We start from the raw sequence: 19,848 nt of genomic DNA on the forward strand, positions 1-19,848 counted from the left end.
GAGGGATGTTGGATGCTCTCCCTGTCCCACCTCCCGCTGTGGAGCCATTCCAAACTGTCACATGTCGTCAGGTTTAACCCTTGGAAAAATCTCGAAGTGTTTATTAAATATGTATTCAATATTTTTTACAGGAAATTTCAGAATTCGTTTTTATCACCCATCTGTGAGTTTCAGCCCATCCCCTCCAAGGCAGAGCTCTGCTGAATGGGGGTTTGGCTGCTTTGATTCACCAGAAATTCCCTTTCTGGCCCGAACTGCAGGAGCTGGGGCTGTGCTGAGCCACACAGCCTGTTGTCCTCAGCCTCGGGTCCCTTCAGTGGTCAGTTATTGAAAACAGAAGCAAAATTGATGTGACAAAAAGGGGATGATTTTGAATGAGAAGTTATTACTTTAACATCTCCTGTCCAATCAACAAGGCTGCGCTGGTGTGCTTCCAGCAGAGAGACGTGAGCACCGAGCTGATATTTGCAAAGCTTGATGTGCAAGACATCAGCCGATGCTGCCAAACTCGAGTTTAAATTTACACATCCTGGCTAAGTCTGCTTTAAATAAAGGCAACATAAATTCCGCATCTTTTCCCCACTGCAGACTTTTTTGGCATCAGTGTCAGGACCTGTGCAGCACAGCAGCTGTCTCTCTGTTATTTTTCAGCAGCACTTTGGGCTGGGTGCAGCACTCGGGTTGCTGCTGGGGATGAGGACCGCAGCGCTTCTGACTGTGAGTCACAGCTGAGCTGTGAAGCTCATGCAAATAAACACAGCAATGGGTACAAACCGACTGGGCCCTTATTTTTAGCAGCCTGGCGTGCTGCTGGGGCAGGGCACAGGCCGGGTTAGCTGAGCAGGCAGTGTGCAATGTGCCGCCTGGAGCTGGAACCCATTCTGCTGCAGCTCCTGGTGGAACTTTGCTCCCTGTTGGGTCTCTACCAAAGGAAATGTCTGTGTCCCAGCGTTGGTGGTGAGAGGTCATCTGCCTGTGGATCTCTGCAGATAGGATGGAAAGGCCCGGGGTGTTCTGGAAGGTGATGGGGAACAGAAGCTTCATGCAGATGACTGGGATTTCTCTGCAGCAACCCCAATCTCTGTGCTGGCAGGAACAGGCAGGCTGCACCGCTGCCATCTCCTGTGTGCTGTGACATTTCTCTCATGGTGTGTGTACCGACCAGTGCTTTGACCACTGGACCACCTCCATCTAGGGACAGAAAGCCAACAGCCCTTAGCTCAGTTGGTCACAGCCGCTGCGTTTTGGTGGTTATGCCGTGACAGCCTCAGGAGGTCTCTGGGCAGAGCCTGGCCAAGGCTGCGGGGCTGCAGGAGCTCGCACTGCCCTGTGCAAGATAAAGTGCCAGAGATCCCACGGAACAACACATCTGTGGTTCTCTTCCTGCAGCCTCGGGCACTGGGAAGCTGGCACCTGCCTGAGGCCAGGCACGTGCTGTTCTACTGGGGTTGGATGGAGGCAGTGGCAGTGCTGAACCCTGCCGGCTTTCCCCTGAGCCCATCTCCATCCCACTGCCATTGTGTGCAGCCTGGAAATGAGAACACAGCAGTGTTATATGGGAATAGGGCTGAATGGCTGGAAGGCTCTGTAGGATCGGTACTGCTCTCGTGGTTTTTCATCTCCAGCCAAACATTCAAGCGAAGGGTTGAGCTTCAGCTTTGCTGAAAGTGTAGCCTAACAGCAACCCAGACTTCCCAGATGTGTGGGGAGGGAAGGAGACAACTGCTCCTGTGAGCGGGCAGAGCCAGGAGCTCCCCTGCTCCGGTTCTCCCATGCACTGTGAGGGATGGGAGCGGGGCTGAGCCCCAGGGCTGCCACCTGGGGCTGCTCTGCACTCCTATTTTTAGGATAATTGCTACAAACATTCTTCAGGATTTTTTTTTTTTTATAGACAAACCACAACAGCCACTTACATATTTAACAATATATATTTATATATATATATATATAATTTCTAGATCAGTACATTCATCAGTACTTGTTTTTCTTCACAAACAGAAGAACTCTTACAATAGTAGACTTTCTAAAATAAATACTATTAAAATAGAGCTTCAAAATAAATATTCTATACAAAGAAAAACCTTCTGTGGTGACTTCTCAGGGTGCACGTGTGGCAGGATGCTATCGGGGTGGGGAGGCCTCGCTCAGTGTGGGGGGCAGAGAGGTGGGGGGGCACCGGGGGCTGTGAGTGCCAATTGCTGCAGCCCCCCCATGGGTCGCACGGCACCGGGCAGTAATTTTGGGTAGTGCTCTGTGAGAGGCAGCGCAGCCCGTGCCTGTAGGACCTGGGGGTGGCACAAGACCCAAGTACCTTCAGAGGAAAAGGGGAAGGGGGGCATCGGGATGGGGAAAGCAGGACCTCATTGCCTCTGAGCCGAGCTGCCCCGAGCTGCAGAGCTGGCGGGGTCCCGGGGTGGGGGAGCACTGCTACATCAACCACTGCTCTAACACATCCACAAACACAGTACAGTCTTCCAGCAAGTGGTGGGCTTACATCACAGCAGGATTTATGTATTAAAAGAAACCGACAGAGAAATAGTTTACAACTATGTACAATGAAGGTAGAAGGAGCGGAAGCCTCGTTGCACTGGGGAACGGGGCGGGCATGGCACAGGGTTGGCACAGTGGTAACCACTCTGACATTGCATTTCCTGGCAGGAACCATGCAGCTAGCAATGGGATTTGCTATTGCAGATTTTCAGTACAGACCCCTCAGGAACGGCCAAGGACAGAGGGTCAAAAAGGGGAGACCTGTAGGTAGGGGCCATTTGGCTACTGCGTGTGCTCCCATAGCAGCTGCCCCTCCTGCTGCATTTTCTGGCCTGATTGTATCTTGGGGAAATTATTTCTATTATTAAATACATATACTTTATACATTCAACCAACAGCTCAGCTGGACAGGGGCTGATTTGCCTCTTACATTTTCCCCTCTCATTTGTGCAAGATAATAGGAACAGCCCCACCTGCTTCCTTCTTTCTGGTGTCCCCATATGTTCAACATGAGGATAAACCATAGGAACTGGTATCTGGTAACAGACATGCCCCCTTTCCTACAATTTATCACATACAAGCTAGTAAATATTATAAATATAGAAACTTTTTTTTAAAACTCACCATTCATTAAATATCCAGAATTAAACGTAACCAAACCCCAAGTCATCCAAGGTAAACGGATTCCTAAAACAAAAGACACCAGACCTCCCATCAGCACGCTCCTGCCAACCTCTACGCAGCAACTGCATTGCAGCCGAGCAAATGGCACTCCTGGAAATGCTGCCCGAGCTCTGCCTATTGCTTTGCTAATTAGGAATGACATTTCACTGTCATTGCTGTGCATTTACTGAGGAAATTTCCTCTAATTAAAAAAATAAAGAGAAAAGATAGACTGGATCCCTTTTCAGCATGCAATTAGTACCTACCCACTTAGGACAGCGTTGTGTGCTCAGGCAAAGGTGGTTTGTTGGCACCTCGCAGCTGTCAGAGCAATGGGGTTACTGCCACTGGGGCTCATGCTAAATAAACGTTACAAGCAAACCTTTTGTACAGAGGACGCAAAAGCTGAACAGCAGCAATAAAGTAGGGGAGTGGGATGTGATGCACGCGAGTGCCAATCCCTCCCCTGCATGAAAAAAAAAAAAGAATGTCTGAAGAGCAAAGAGTTGTCCCAGAGAGGAGGTACTGGGTGACGGCATTCTATGAACGCACCTACATGTATCCTGCGCTTCAGTCTTCGTGGGCTGAGAGTTTTAGAGAAACAAATATGGAATATCTGAACTTCACAGATTGTGTTAAGACTGCCTTTGCTCTGGGAGTGAGCACATGGCAGGGATTTGAACCTTTTGGGGCAGGCGTGTGCTGTTGGTGTAAAATCAGCATTAGATGGGATGAAACCTGGTGCTACAGATTGGGGCAGAGCAGCGCAGTGCTGGGACGTGGCTCAGACCTGTACCCCGTTCTGCTGAAGGCTCCAAAGCAACGTGAGCAGGTGAGCACACAACAGAGCACCGTGCCTAAATGCTGAGACCCCCACAGCACTGTGCTGTGTGTCTACTTCTGGTTCAGACCCTCTGAGGGAGGCAGAAAGCTGGAGGGGAGGGCTTGCTGCACACAGGTGGCCCTGATAATGGAGCAGGTGGGCGGGGGGGGGGGAGGCTGGGAAGGAGCACTTTTTCCACCTGCAGCTGGGAGCGAATGTGGCTTAGGAGGGGAGAAAACAGGAATCCCACAATGGATGTCAGCTCAAGGCGGTGTTCTGCAAGCAGTGGTGGGAAATGTGAGTGCTGGTGCACTGGTAAGTGAGCGGCTGCGGGTCCTCGCGGTGAGCAGCTGTGTGCATTGTGTTGTACGTGGGCTTGCAGGCTTTGCTCCGAGTGATTGAGATTCCTCCTTTGGCCCTATGAAGTTGAATGCTGACCAGTCCCAAAACCCTGAACGACCCGAAGTGCTTCAGTTTGTAGAAATAGTTGCTCCTGCTTTCTCTGAAGGTGAAAAGCTCGTGTTATCCTCAGAACACAGGTTATGAAAAAACACAACTCCACCCCCTTGGGGAGCGTCCTCCCCCCTCCCTCCTTCCCCAGTTATCAAAAGGGCTTCTCGGCCCTGCCGGCTTTGCTCTCGGGCAGTGCCTTGCACATGACACTGTTTGTGTTCTTGCACCTGCAGCCGGGCCGGCGCAGGCGGTCGTAGCAGCGCTGGGACAGCTTGACGCAGCCGGTGGCGGGCAGGTAGCAGAGCAGGCAGGGCAGCACCAGGGACACGGCGCTCATGAAGGCCCAGCGGGCGCAGCAGTTGGACTGGGAGCAGGAGCAGGGGTGGTCGGCACACGTGCCTTCGTCGTCCTCGTTGGTGCAGTGGTAGAAGACGCCCTTGACCAGACACATGCAGGTGGAGTAGTTGACCAGGCTCTGCGCCGAGCACAGGCACGCCTGGTTGCACACCCAGCACGACGGCAGAGTCCGGGGCAGTGCACACTCCTTGCACTTGCATTTCCCACAGGCTTCGCACAGCAGAAAGTGCTTATCCAGTTCCTGAGACACGGGTTCCTTCAGGTCCAGGGGTTTGCAGTGGATTGCTTTGGGCTGGATGCGCACCGCCCTGGGTGAGGACTGCTCAGCCACGGGTGCCGGGGCCATGTGGTCCAAGAGCCTTTGGTCAGACGAGGTGCTGCTGCTGCTGCTGATGGAGCTGGGCCGCCCGTTGAAGGAGATCCAGGGGTGGGTGACGTCCTGCTCGCAGCGCTGCGCGTGGCTCGGGGCTGCTTCATGGGGACCCCGGGGTCTCTTGGGGGCTGCCGGCAGGGGAGCAGTGGGGTTGTCAGTGTAGTCGTTCTCTATGTGGGTCGTCTTCATCTGGTCAATGGGCAGGATGGTGAGCGGGTGCTGCAGCCTCCCGTAGGGGATCCGGCTGTCCAGCAGGGGCTGGACCATCACAGAGTTGGGGACGACGGTGATGTTGTGGGGAATCCGGGGCTCCATTGATAAAGCAGCCTGAGCACTGGTGAGAAATATGCTCTTAGGTGTCCTGCGGGGAGGAGAAGAGATAGAAAAGGGATGGGGGAGAGAAAGAGCATGTTGTTATTGAGTTATCCTCCAACCCCAGGCCAAGCAGGGCTCAGTGCACTGACTCGTCATGCAAAAGCTCTTAGAAAGTCTATAAGTCACGCAGCAGGAGGTCATAGAGCCTGCCCAGGTGTAAAGTACATTGCTTTCTTGGCTGTTCTTTCCCACTCCATACCCTTGCCCATAGGTGACACCAGCCTCGGTAGGTCACCATCACTGCGTGCTCTCCAGTGGTTGTTTCTCTTTTTTTTTTTTTTTTTTCCTGCTGAGACCTCACGGTTACTGTGTATGTTCACATGTATTTTGCTGGCAAACTGCTCGAAATGACTTATCTGCGTCTGGGCACTTCTCTCAGTTGACAATGACCCCTTCCAAATGATGCAGGAGAGCGGCTCGTAGGCACAAAACCTCACTGGAGCACTGGATGGAATGCTTGCCCTGCAGCCCAGGCTCTGCATCAGCTGTGGGAGGACGGCTCGGCCTCAGGAAGCATCCATCCCCAGCGGCAGCTGTTGGTTTAAGGCTGCTTCCATCCCTCCTGCGGGAGGAGGCAGCTCTCACTCAGCTGCTCTCGGTTGCACAACAGCAGTAGATTGGGTGGGGGCTGGGGAGCACGCAGCCAGGTGGGGCTGTGCTGCATCACCTCCTGCAGGGCTTGGGCCCTTCTTCAAAACACAGAGTGCACTGATATTTGGCTCGAGGGCTGTTTACCAGCTCTGCTAGCTGAGCCCTCTGTTGCTACAGTTTCTAATTTCATTGAAAGAGTGCAATTTATCCTGGAGGAGATCCAAAGATTCAACAGCAGCGTAGGACAAGAAACCACAGGAAGTAACTAAACTTAAATCAAAGAGCGGAAACTACTCGGTTCAAATTTAGAAAGTGCACATTGTTTTCTGGTAGATGTGCCATTTCCTTGCTGGGTGACCTTTATTCATAAATAATATAATGTTGGAGATCAGTTTAAAGAAGTGGTGAGTAAAGCTTCGGAGCGAGTTACAGGAGGGGAAAGGCTTTGGTACCAAGAAAAAGGAAACAGGGAGCTGCCAAAGGCATTTCCAGTTGTGTTCAGGCAAATAAATGAACCTTTTCCAACAGCACTAAATGCCTCCATGCTAGGCGGGCTGTATGGACTGGGTCAGCGACCAGCTGCTATATGAGAAGTGCATGACTGAGATTAAATGTGCATGTTTCTGTAAAAGTATATCCCCACTCCAAGTGTAAAACAACTGCAATGACTGGAGCATGGACAACTACACATTTTCAGAAAGAGAAAGGGAAAAATGTTACTAGAGCCTGCTGTTATCTTTGCAAAAGGTTGCTTTGACATTGGAGGGGCTGCAAACCCATCGGTGTGGCTGTGATCAATGGGAGATGGGCTCCTGCAGGAGGAGCTCCGATGTGTGGGCAGTGCATGGCACAGCCTGAGGGGACAGAGTGCTCCTCTGCCAGCAGCAGTGGTCATTGCCATGCTGCTCCTCTTTGCTAGCTAATGTTCTCTGCTGGGTCTCTCTCATTCATCCAGATTTATTTCATTATTCATTGATGCTTTGGCAACGAGAGCTTTTAAAGCATCTATTTCCTAATTACTGCATTTCATAAGTAAAGATAAGCGATGATTCTGACAACTGTGGGGAATGCGAAGGGGAAGAAGTGCAACATCCTTCTGGGCATCAGAGCCCCACGTCACATAACAAACACTCGCAGCAAGGCTGAGCTCAGCCAAGCGGTGCGTCCCGTCCCTGGGCGCTGCAGGAAGGCTGCGGTTTCACAGCTGTTTCTTTCCTCTGAAGAGAGGCAGCTGTGCTGACCGGGGCAGTCCGTGCAGCAGAGCTGCTGAGAGATGGGAGGTAATGGAAGGAAGTGTGAGCGGAGGTGTGGCGTGCTGCTCTGTCCGTCTGTCCTTCCTGCTGCCTTCCTCAGCTCCCCATAACTCCGGGATAACTCCTCGCGTGTGACTCTGTGCTCTGGCTGGGTTCAGCCCTGCTTGCTGTGGTCTCTGGAGTTTGGTCCTTATGCTGTGGGTTCAGACTGGATCCGTAGATCATTTACCTTGAGGTGTGCTGTGCAGAGCAGTGCAGTTTGTCCCACACCTCTGGCCATGTGGATGGACCTGAGGCTGAGTGCCCACGGTGCTAACAGTGCTCTGTGCTACTGACTGTGGCAACCAAACAGGTCGGTTTCCATCAGCTTTGGAGCTGTGTGGCCAGCAGTGGCCCAGCACTATCAATGCTGTCGCTTGAAGTTACATCATCACGTTAATTGGTGGCCGTAGGCAGTGAGTGTGTCACTCCCAAACCCCCAAAACCAGCAGTGCTGTGTGCTCAGGCACAGCCATGTGCAGGAAGACTTCAAAAGATAATGCTAATCAGGATTTCAGTGTTAATTATCACAGGAAGGAGATGAACCCTACACGAAGTACCCCACTTCAGGATAGTTAATGCTGAAAATGATTCATCATCTTTTTTTTTTCTTTTCATTATAATTCTGCTTCAAATTGTCCTTCTGAGAGAAAAAAAATGCTTGTGGGGCAGAGCCCACAGGTATTTGGGCTCGGGATCCTTTCAGATAAAGCCTTTGGATCCAGATGAGATCCAGCTCTCCTAATTACCTGACCCCTGCTCCAGACTATGCCTGCCTTGCAGCAGCTCAGCTTTCAGACACCACTCTTTCACACCCTCCAGTTTGGCCCCACTCAGTCCCTCCTTTCTGCCCAGTCCTCACTGCCAAGCAAAGAATTCCACAGTTAGCTGCTCTCACTTCATGAGTTACACATCAACAAAGCACATCACTGATATTTATGGGATTTTCCAAGGACTGTGACTATGCTGCTGCTGCGGCCTTGTTGCCACAGGTCTCAGCAGTGCAGTGAGATTGCTGGTGACAGATCCAGGTCACGCATCTCTGGAGCTGAGCTGGGTGTTGGGCCTGCCTATTGGGTCTGTCTATGGGAACAATGATGACAGCTTATGGTGTGCTTGTTTCAGTCTCTGCATGCTCCCACTGGCACATCCCTAAAGCTACGTCTTTCCTTGAACTGCTTTCAGCCTGATGCCTGCATCCTAGGAAAAGAGATTTTGGATTTTGTGGCAGGCATCGGTCAGTCCTACTGCCAGCTGTTAGCAGGCTGAACTCAGAGAAATGTGTGGCACGGTGAGGGGTTCAGGGCTGCTGTGGCTGTATTGCAGGAGGTGGGTGCTTCCCTCATGCAGAACAGGGATCCCAGGGAGCTCTCTGGGTAAGAGCTTGTGCTGGACCAGGGGCAAGTTGAGAGTTAGACTGCTCCCATGAGTTCTTGCAGGCTGAGGTGTACCTGCCTGAGTACGCTGACATCCTGCCCTGGGACACCCCGAAGGCATCAGCACTTGGTCTTTTTTTGGTTATTTTGTTCCTCGGGGAAAAAATGTGGCTGCAACCAGTCTGCAACAGTGCCAGGATGGCTGGAACAAACAGGCGAGTCTGCTTGCGAAAGGCAGTCAGCCTGCGGGGATGTATGGGGATACCAGGTAGCTCCTGGGAGGCAGGAGTAAGACATTCACTTGTTCCTGTTCCAGGAGTGGGACACTGTGCCCTTCCTTGCTCCCCACCAGGAGCGTTCTGTGCATGGACATTCACCAGTGAGGACGGCGCTGCTGCACACAGAGGTACCAAAACCTGCAGCTCCCACCCAAATGGTGCTCGGGGTGACCAGGCTGAACTTCAGCCCTTGACAAAGGACAGGAGCCGTGGGTACCTTGGCTCAAAGAGCTGAGCCCACCCGCTCAGAGCAGCCTGCTGGGCCCTGCGGTTCGTGCTGCTGGTGCTGGGAGCAGAGCTCCTTCTGGCAGCATCAGTTTGGTAACGTTCAGAGATACTGAATTAATTGCTCGGATTGAATGGATTTAGTGTAATGAGATGTTGCATTTAGAGAAAATTGTAGATTGAGGAGAGCAGAAAAAGAAAAATAGAAGCAATAATCAAGTAGAATCCAAGGAGATAACCAAGGAGATCCAAGGTACTTAAGCACTATAACTTCATAAAAGCTATGAAACTTGCTGCAGTGCCTTTGTAATCCATTGTGCTAATTCAGTCTGACTGGAAATAGCATTTTAATTCTGAGGAAAAAATGCCATACACAATACTTGTAAACAAAATTGGTTAACCTTTGATCATCAGTAATTGCAAACATATTATAACATTAACGTGGGCACAAATTCACTGGATGCAATTGTACAGGCAATTTTCTGTAAGTAGGCAACAGGAAGGGAAATTCAGGCGTATGTTCTTACATTGGGATTTATTCATTCTTCAGAGCTAGGTAAAACAATGAAGCTCTTTTCAAAGCAGAAACGTCAACACAGTCCCATGTAGAGAAAATCTCTCCCCCTGTGCCATCCAGGAGCTGCAGGGCTGCTCACCACATACCGTTCTGAAGTCAAAATATATTCCCTTCCAAAGGATCTATGTTGGATTCAGAGAGCCAGCTCCATAAATGTGCTGCAGTTCTTGTTTTGTCTCTCCGTTTGGGTATTGCCCATTTAAAATGCCTATTATACAAGATAATTACAAATCCTCGAGTTGTAGGAAACCGGTGGGTGTTTTGAAGTCTTTTGGTGGTTGTTTTCAGACTCAGAAGTTTCGTAAGATTCTTTCTTTTGTCCAATGAAGTTGAAACAAAAGTGTTCTTATGTTTTAATAGGATTTTGGACTTGCCTACATAATGTTATGGAAAGCAACATCCTTGTGGGCAATTCTGTGAGAGAGCCATAATAACCCACAGGAAAGCTCATTCCCATTAATGTATTCAGAGCCATTTCTGCAATTGAAAGCAATAAGGTTCTGGCATTTTTATTTTCAAGTGGGATAACTTGTCTTCCAGTTACTGAAGAACAAAAAGGATCCCGAAGTACATATTTAATGAGTGCAGATGTGCGTGCTGTTCATAACTGCCTCAATTACCTATTAGTTCATGGTTCTAATATGGCCTCGTACATTTAACAACTTTATAGATGTGTGGTAACAAACAAATAATGAGAATAAAGGACTTCTGGTGTCTGGAATTGGGTCCTGTTTGGAAGCAATGCTCCCAGGTTGGGCTCTGGGAAGCACTGATGTGAGCCTGCAACCCCTCAGTGCCCCATCCGCTGAAGTCAGCAGGAAAAGAGGAAAACGTGCTCTGTGAGGCAGCCAGCACCATGCAGGGCACGCTGCTCTGCCCCAGCCATCTTCAGCATGCAGATGCTGATGTGCTCACACCTGGGCTCAGTCTTAAATGTAATAGAAAAGAAGAGCCCAGATGTGCTGCCTGGGGTCTGTTATGAGCACAGGAGTAGCGTAGCCACCAAAAATTCCCAGCGCTCACAGTTATAAAGGGCAGAAGATCAGGGGTCACTTGATTTCTTCCTAAGCAAGATTTCCACTGGGACTGCTGGCACTGGGCTGTCCCTTAGCACCTCTGCTGAGCCCAGACCTGTACTGTAGGGCTGGAGCTGCTGGGCCCCCGGGGTCTGTGCTGTCACCCCGAGGCACCTTGCCATAATGACATGGGGTGAGAAGAAAGGTAATGGGGTCAGAAGAGTCCTCTTCCTTCTGTAAGCTGGAGAAGCGTTTCCAGCAAAGTAAACCAAACTTGAATTTTCAGTAAGAACTTGATCACTATTTTTCCAAGGTTTTTCCAGACTGCGAAGCATCACAAACCCTTGTGAAGAAAGGATTGGGAAATTACTGCAGAGAAATTAAAGGGCAAATCCTGACTGCTGTCACAGAGAGCCTTCCAGGGCCATGGAGCACTGCTGTGGCTCAGGGATGGCACAGAGGCCCTGGCATCTTATTGCCCAACAGCAAGGCTGCACCTCCTTCTGGCTATTGTCATTAGACCTGCTGTTATCCACGTGCATTCTGAATTCCATTCTCTCAGAGAAAAGTGACAGCCATCTAATGGAGATTAAAATATTCGTAGCAAAAGTGGCAGTAAATGCACTGTGGAAATTTGCTTGTTTTCTTTGCTCTAATGGGATATATGATATTTTGAGACAGAAATGTCTCAAAAGGAAAAGAATCAAAAAAACCACAACAATAATATCTTTATAGATGCATCTGAATACAAAGAAACTGTCATAATTGAAAACAATAGGCTTGAGCATCTTGCTGTCAAGGGAGGCCATAGATATTCCAAAGCCTGTGCATGTTGGCACCATTCAGAATCGATGGCAACCTGTGTGAATGGTCCTTCCTCTAATTTATTGCTACTTTTAGAACGATCGTGCCTGTGTTCTCACTTCTATGGCGGTTTGGCTGTATAGTCTAGAAAATCTTATCTAGAAAGGGTTCATCTCAGCTGCAGCCACAGTGCTTTCGGGCAAACTCAAAGGTGCTGCCTTCTGCATCTGCCAGCTCTTCCATTGGCAGCTCCTGGCTGAGCACATGGGACGTGCTGCGGGCAGAGCCAGGGGACACGGGCCCAGAGCTGTCCTTGCCGCAAAGCAGGACTTGCAGAGAGAGGAGTGAGACCGCAGGGTGCAGCACAGCGTGGTGCAGGCAGAGCCTGGCCCTGGTGGGTGACAGAGGAGCATCCCTGCTGTGTGCCTCCTCCTGCAGCATGGGGCACAGGGAGCCACGGCCCAAACCCCAGCACAGGGAGCTGCAAGGGGACAGCGGTGCCTTGGCCTTCGGGTGGCATTAAGGACACCTCTCACCCAGACCTCCGCAGTGATGGAGGCCGTGCTGCTGCTGCCCCAAGTGAAAAGGTTCAATAAAAGTTTTTAATGAGGGAGGGCTATGCTTGAAGCTAGAGGAGGCCCCTCGGTAAGCACGTTGTAAATGTGTGATGCGGAGCAATATGTGATGTTGGAGTTCATTAAGACTGACTTATTCTGCTTACGTTTTGAGTTGAGCAGTGAATTCTTTAAAATCAGATTAAAAAAAAAAAAAAAAAAAAAGCTCTTTTCCATGAAGTGAGAATTAACATTAACGCAATATTGGTATTGATCCTTTTTTCCCCACTTAACAGCCTTGTCTACATGAGGACAGCTAGAATTTTCTCTACTAGTAAGGAGGAAAAAAAATTAGAAAGCTTACTGGGGAAATCTGCCATTTTTGAAAGGAGGCCCTGCACTTCTGCCAGAGCTGGGAGATTCAGGAGCTGGGAAATGAGAGCCGTAGACTTCCAAGAAGCTGTCTCTGTCCAGCTCCAGTCTGTTCCTATGGTGTGAGTGAATAAAGCACATTTTGGCCCGTGAACATTCAGATCTCCAGGGACTCAAATTTCTCAGTAAAGGCCTTTTATTGGATAAGAACATTTATTTTAAGGCCAGAAAACTGAGCTCAGATGTGATCTATTAAGCTAATGGTACCAAAATGATGACCGTATTATAAGGATTTTATTATCTGACGGAATTACGTTGTGTTGCATTGAAAAGGAATAAACAAGCAACACTTGTGTGACTGCTTGCCTATAAAAAGGCAAGTTTAAGGATAGGGCTGAATCTGGAAAATCGCATAGCACTGTGATTAATGAATGTTAGGCTTTTATGGTCAGTATTTGGAAAACCATCAGAGCTGTGAATTAATTATTGCTGTAGTGTTGCAAAGGTGGCAAATTTCATTTCACTGAAGAGATTGCAGTTTTATTTGGGAGGTGGTCAGGGGGAGGGGGGGTGCTTTTGGAGATGCAGCATTTCCCAGCGTGATCCAGGAATTAGTCACGATTCCATAAAAACAGCTTTTGTTCTGCAGTTTCAGGAGGAGAGCAAATAGTTTCTCCCATGCACAAACCTCACACACAATTTCAAAAGGACTGCAGTGCCCAGAAATAGTCCATTTGATTTTACAATACCAATATAGAGTCCTTTCTAGCAACAGAAACACAGTAGCCCATGGAAAATGGCACATCTATCAATGAGACATCCCCAGTGGGGTTCCAATAACTGAGAACAACCCCCCCTCCTGCTATCAGTCAGGAGAAGGGGGAAGCTAGTCATCAAGATCATTGTGATTCAGACACAAATTATAACTTTATTCTTCAACCCAAAATAAAGAGCGAGGGGGAAAGCCTCCATATTGGGAAATTTCCCTTCACCTAATTAAACTACAATTCCTAAGCTGATTTTTTTGATATCCAGCACCCTTAGTGTGGTTTGGAAGGATGGCAGCAGCTGGAGAAGTTTTAAAGAATCTAGAACGTGCCTTTTGTGCTCTGGATTAATCAGTGATGTCTTTCCATTTCTCCGCCTTTCTTTCCTACACCCTTTAAAGCAGAAGTTGAATCCATAAAAGATATCAATCCACAAACGAGACCCATCTCTTGGTCACTCGAGGAAAAAGCACCATGCTTTTTCTTTCTGCTGATTAATGCTGATATTCATTTGCACTGTCATTTCCAAGGTCTGCATTTCCAGTCCCGCTTTCCTCCAAGACCTTTGTGCCTTTTATATGCCCCGTCTGCTTTTTCCATTCCCCTCCTGATAATGAATTTTCAGAACATGTCGTCTCCAGGCTTGCCTTTCTCCTGTGATGCCGGGACTAGCACCAGAAAATAAAATCCTGGCTTATCTCTGCTACGCAGTTGGTAGAGAAGAGCAGCCTGGACACATTTCCCCTCCATCTATAACACATTCCATTTACCTTTATGAAATGATTCTATACACATTTTTATTGCTTATTTAGCCTTTAAAATATAGAATCCATCCAGATTTAACACTGAAGTAGCCAAATGTACAGCAAAATAGGGAACAGAATAATGATGGAATAAGGCACAAAGGCCAGGGGGGAAAAAAAAAAAAAAGAAAAAAAAAAGACAGCTGTGTGAAATAAAATGCTGAAGAGCAAAGGTCACCCAGGAGAGACCTGACACACCAGTGCCTGATCTCTGGAGTGTCCTGTCATGGAGACAGCTCAGAACTCCATGACACAACCAAGACAGAGGGCTTCGGAAAAGAGAGGAAGTAGGTAAAAGCAGCATTCATATTCCAAAGTAAGAAATACCCGATTCTTATTTATCAGCCCAAACGACCACACATTTATGATCCTTTTTCTGAAGAGAAAGGAGAAGAGGACACCCCATCACCGGGGAGAGAAGTGTTGCTTTGGTTGGAAAGCCCTACGAATCACCCTGCCGCAAGTAGGGCCAGCACTGCCTGCCTCTGCCATCCCCTGAATGCAGATGTTGGGAGAACGTAGAAGAGAGGCATAAATAAGAATTACAGGAACAGAAATGTAAATTCTGCAGGAAAAGGGAGATTTCTTCAGAACGTGAAGTCTCCTCTGAATTGGGGAGCACCGGGCAGCTCTCTACTGTATATAATTATAGATAATTGCTGTTAGAAAAGTCACGGTGCAGAATACGCTTGCGATCAGCGATCTCTAAGGGGACGGACAAATCCATCTACGAGTGCGAGATTTTCCCTCGGGGAGCAGGCTTGATTTTTCCCAGTTTAAATCCACGTAACATTCCCCCGAGCGCGGATCCCACACTTACCCGAGGGATCCCAGCCAGGAGCATCTCTGCAACGCGAGCGGAGCCCTCCGGGACCAGGGCTGCGAGCGCGGCTCTGACAGCGGCTCCGCTGCCCCCGCTCCGCCGCGGTGCTGCAAAGCCGCTGCCTGGGAAAATGGCTATTTTATGAATGGGAGGGCAGCGGCCCCCACCGCGCAGGCGCAGCCTCCCTACTCTATGAATGGGTGGGCACCGAGGCGCCACGGCGCATGCTCGGCTCCCTTTTATGAATGGGGGGCTGGAGAGAGACTGGCTGCGAGCCGCGGAGCGCGGATACGGCTCTCGCTCGCTGTTTGCGTGCCCCCATCCCCCGCTTATTTATTTATTTATTCATTTTGTGAATGGAGGGCAGGCGGTGACAGTTGCGCACGTACCGCGCCCTCTGCCCGGCCTGAAGGTAACGGCGGCTCAGGGTGGGGGGGCGGCGGCGGCCCCGGCCCCCCTGTAGCTGTGGGCACGGAGCGGGGCTGGGGGCAGCCGTGCTGTTCGGGCTGCGGGCCCGTTGCGGGGGTGCCGCACATGCATCTCCTCCTGCTCGTGCATAGCAGCTTGTGTGTCGTGCTGGCATCATCGATGTGAAAAAGCAAGGAAAAGCTGAGGCGTTACATATGTGGCGTGTGGATTTATTTCATGGCTCTTCTCCTTTGAGAAGACGAAGGGCAGAGCTGCGCGGTTCGCACCGAGCCACAGAGATGTGGTCCCGCCCGATGGAAGCGAGGCGTCGCGATGCCGCTCTCAGCTTTGCAGCCGTTTCCTTGCCGAGGCTGCTGTCAGCCCCGCTGGGTGCAGTGTAATGTAGCCCCCGGATCAGGTTTTCGAATGGTCTTCAGCAAACAATAGCTGCTTGCTGGTAGGTGCGGGGCTCCCCCGCAAACCTGGCCCTGACTCCGCGCGCTCTGCCCTTATGTCTTCAGATCCTATTCAGCAAATGGAGACCCTCCTTCAATTCTCAGCTGGTGCCGAACGGCCCCGGGCTGGGGTTTGCTCCCTCAGGAGCACGTTGCTTTACAGGGAAAACGCACGAGGAATAATGATGTATTTTTTAATATGTGAAAAGAGTAAAATTCAGCGTACAAAACAACCTCTTTGTCGTTTTACAGCATACATTTAATAGCTCACAGCGCAGTGACGGAAGGTCCGCGTTCAGCACTGCCGGTGTGAGCGCTGCCCCTTACTGCAGTCCGCCTCCTGGGAAGGTTTCTCCCTACGGAAGTGTGCGCTCAAAGACCAATCGCTTGGTTGCGTACGTGTTTGTCTCTAAGGGCAGACAGCAGTCCGAGGGGGAGCAGCAGCTGTGGGTCGTGGGCAGATGCAGTTTGACGAGGAAAGGACAGAAGAAAGGGAATATCTAAAGAATTATCTGAGCCATACTCAAAATACTACTGACTTCAAATACACAAGATTGATGCTTTCTCTTAAGAGAATGTGGTTGTTCATGACTTACTTTGTTATTAATGTGCTTTTTGAAGGTTGGGAATTCTGTCTGGTTTTGAAAATTACAAGTAAATGGGCAATAGAAGGGAATACAGTTTTAAGAAGCTGGGAGGGAGACACTCAAAATATAATGTGATGGAATTATAATCCCCTCAAAAATAACCTTTTGCTGTTTGAAGCCAACTCAAAGATGAAAGGCCCAAACGCCTGAGCAACAGACCTGCCCTGATTTCTCACCATGCTTTTTGGCCTTTTTTTCTGTGTGAGTATCAAACATTGCTTTGAGTTCTGTTAACATGCAGTAACACTGCAGCAACGTGAGAGCCAAACATCACTGAACTAAAAGCTTTTTTGTATGAATGCTGATTTCTGTGTTGAGTGATTAGTACAGTGATGGTGAGGGAAGATCTCTCAGTAGCAATAATCATTTCCCCATGAGACCTGAACTGCAAAATCCACCCTGGGTAGCACCATGTGTTTCTGATGGGTTTGACCCTGTGAGGATTCTAGCCATAGGAAGAGTAGGAAATGTTGGGATATGTTTACTGATATCTGTGATGGTTACTAGGAGAGCACTCCTCTACCACATTGCTGACATTACGGGCCTGGTCTGTGATATCTGCAGATAAATGGGAATGGTAACTATACTGGCAAAATGGTGACTGCTGTGTTGACAACTGGTGTGTGACCCTGCTTGCCACAGCCTGAACTGCGGTGTGCTGACATGCTGAACTTAAGTGCCACAAAGCAGATGACAGAAGAGTGTGTGCTGAGATGGAGGGGTGTGAGGGCTGAGCACTGCTGCTGTGGGGCTGCTCCCCTGGGAGTTATTGCTTCCGTGAGCTCCTCTGTGCAACCCAGCAGGGGATGGTTGGGGCAGACCTTGTATTGCTGTGGGTGAGGGGCAGTGCCAGACCCGTTCCCACAGTAATACAATAGGAAGGAGAGGTGCTGGGCTCTATCTTGCTTTGAAACAGTGCTGTGTATGGCTGCTGTCCAAAGCCTGGCTTGCTGATATGAGGCAGCAGTGTTCCCTCTGCTCCAAACTCCTCCACAGACTTTGCAGTCCCCCCTGGAGGTGACTAAATGTCATTATCTCAGTGACACGAGCTGCTATCTCAGCTGTTTGCTGCTGCGGTGCGGATGAAAGCTCCGTGCTTCCTGCTGCCCTATCAGGCACCTGTTGTCTGTACCCAGACATTACTCACATCCTTGAAGTCACATCTTATTTTGCATAATTAACACTGACTGCTCTCCGCTTCCTTCCTTCACCGGTAGTTTTGCTCCGTGGCTTTACCTGGCTGTGGAGACATTGGGTTTTATTTTTGAGCTCTAGCACAAGGATTGAAAGTAACTGCTGCTGCAAGGCGTGGGCTCACGACCAACAAAGATGTCACAGCCCGCTCTGGGGATGCTCTTCAGTCCTGAACCCGCACCGCAACCAGAACCTGTTGTGTGCACTTCTGTGCCACTTCCTCAGGAGCAGTTTTCAAGCAAGCAAACAAGAACCCAAAGTTCTGTTCACCCGCAGGGTGAGCCGGGAGGCTGTGCTCAGAAGAGGAAGGCACCACCTGAGACGAAGGGACACAACGCCTCGGGGCAGGCTGGGGGGCTCCTGAGGCACACTGGGATGTCCCCAGAGGGAAATGTTTTCTGAGGCACGTCCCCTTGCTGGTGCTTTCAGGTGGCTCCCAGTGCCGGCAGCTGACTCATGGCAGCCTATGAGGGCTGTCTTTGGGATGGAATCATTACACCAGCACTTTGCTTTCTGCAGTAGTTCACCGTTGACTTCTGTTTTCTAATTTGCTTCAGCTTTTAATATCTATTGACCTGGTTCCACATGAATAATTTAGTGTTTATGAACAACCGCAGTAACCAAACCTATGCCATTAACTAGACCGTGAGCTCAGCAAAATAGGATAAAAATTCATAAAATATAAAATGAGAGCTACGGGGTCTGCATGGAGCTGAACAGAAGAGCTGTGTGACCTGTAAGCCCCAAAACGTGTAACTGCTCAGTATTCAAGTGATAGGACTCCCACACCTCCAGATGTGTGCAGTTAGCTGCAAGTGCCGCAATACACTTCCCAGTCACAGCTCTGGGATTATTGGGTTGCAAGCCTGACGTATGCATGTTTTCTGCAAGATCAGGTATTACAGTTCTTTAGTTTTTGCACTTATACCTGACTTGCCTGGCATCCTTCATTCCAGCTGAGCATGCAGTCTTTGCATTTGCTTTTCAAAACGTTGCCAGTTTGAAAATGTTCTCTGATTTGTTTCCTTTCTTGGAGGATGGCGGCCTGGGTGGTGCTTTCTCTCAGTCTCAAGATCTGACCTCAGTGGAGCAGAGGCATTTGCAATTCACTGAGATGAAAAATTGCAAATGCAGAAGTTGGTGCCTTACAGGAATAAAGGTTTTTAGATTCGTGACTGTGCATAGCTGTAGTTTGCATGGATAGAGGTGGAGAGAAAGGTAGGGGCTGGCAGTAATGAACAGACAGGATCCTCTGCTGAAGCTGCTGTGATTTTTGCTGCTGCCCAACTGGCAGAGCAACAAAGTGCATTATCAGGAAGAACTCTGGAAATCTTAGATGCGGATTTTCCCATCCTAGGCTCTGGACACGATGCTGGATCTACTCAGTAGCAGTGCAGGGGAATGGGGCTATTTACCTGCAGGGAGATGGATGAGGGACCGTGGGGAACCCCGCCAACTGTTTGGGATTGAATAGACCATCTCAAGGACCGTAAATTGTGAACCTCTCTAATATTTTTCAGAATATTTATTTACAGTTCAGGTCAATAATCTCCAGAAATGCAGTTCTGCTTACAAACAAAATTCCTGGGCTGCATTCCCAGGCATTCCCATGTGACTGGAGCATTTTTAGCAACAAAACGAACAAATGCAAACCTATGTTCAGGGCAGTGGAAGCATTTCTGTTCCCATTGTTCCTATGTGCCCAGGAGCTATGGCAGCGTGCTGAGGGCTGAGCTGAGCGGGGCGGTGGCCTGGGATAGCTGGGCTATTGAGTGTGTAAGTGCAAGGGAACAGCGGCTCTCCGCCTGATACCTGCTGGCATCTCTTCCCCCAAAACCTGTCTGTTTACTCATGACTAAGAAAATGAATTTTCAGACAGAGAAAATTGTGTTACCTGACAAACAAAGCAGCGTTGTGGAAAAATACTGGCATTAAAAGCCACCGTGACTATAGAGCAGTGCTACAGAGCCTTGTGGTGGTCATAGTGCTATAGCAGGGCGCGTGATCCTGAAAAATCCACTACTGGGATTGTTCTCAGCTCTCCAGCAGCAGTCCCTTGTTAGTGGGGTGCCTGACAGCTTGCTGCCTCCTGCCTGTATCCCATGCCGTGCTTGGACCCACTTGGAGCAGAA

General features: G+C 49.5%; 1 protein-coding gene across 1 annotated transcript; it reads right to left on the reverse strand.

The window, feature by feature from the left end:
• Positions 1–1,909: 1,909 nt before the first annotated feature.
• On the reverse strand, positions 1,910–15,156 carry SPRY4 (sprouty RTK signaling antagonist 4). The gene is made up of 2 exons (XM_010719230.4): positions 15,010–15,156; positions 1,910–5,520 (listed from the first exon to the last, which is right to left on the reverse strand). Exon 2 carries the CDS (start codon positions 5,472–5,474, stop codon positions 4,581–4,583), a length of 894 nt encoding a protein of 297 aa, XP_010717532.1. The 5' UTR covers positions 5,475–5,520; positions 15,010–15,156; the 3' UTR covers positions 1,910–4,580.
• Between the last annotated feature and the right edge of the window lie 4,692 nt (positions 15,157–19,848).

This window comes from Meleagris gallopavo, chromosome 15, assembly GCF_905368555.1.
Source record: "Meleagris gallopavo chromosome 15, MGAL_WU_HG_1.1, whole genome shotgun sequence".
NCBI lineage: Eukaryota > Metazoa > Chordata > Aves > Galliformes > Phasianidae > Meleagris > Meleagris gallopavo.

Bases quoted from the DNA above. Each gene is read 5' to 3' on its own strand.
- SPRY4 (XM_010719230.4), bottom strand. From the start codon at position 5,474: ATGGAGCCCCGGATTCCCCACAACATCACCGTCGTCCCCAACTCTGTG.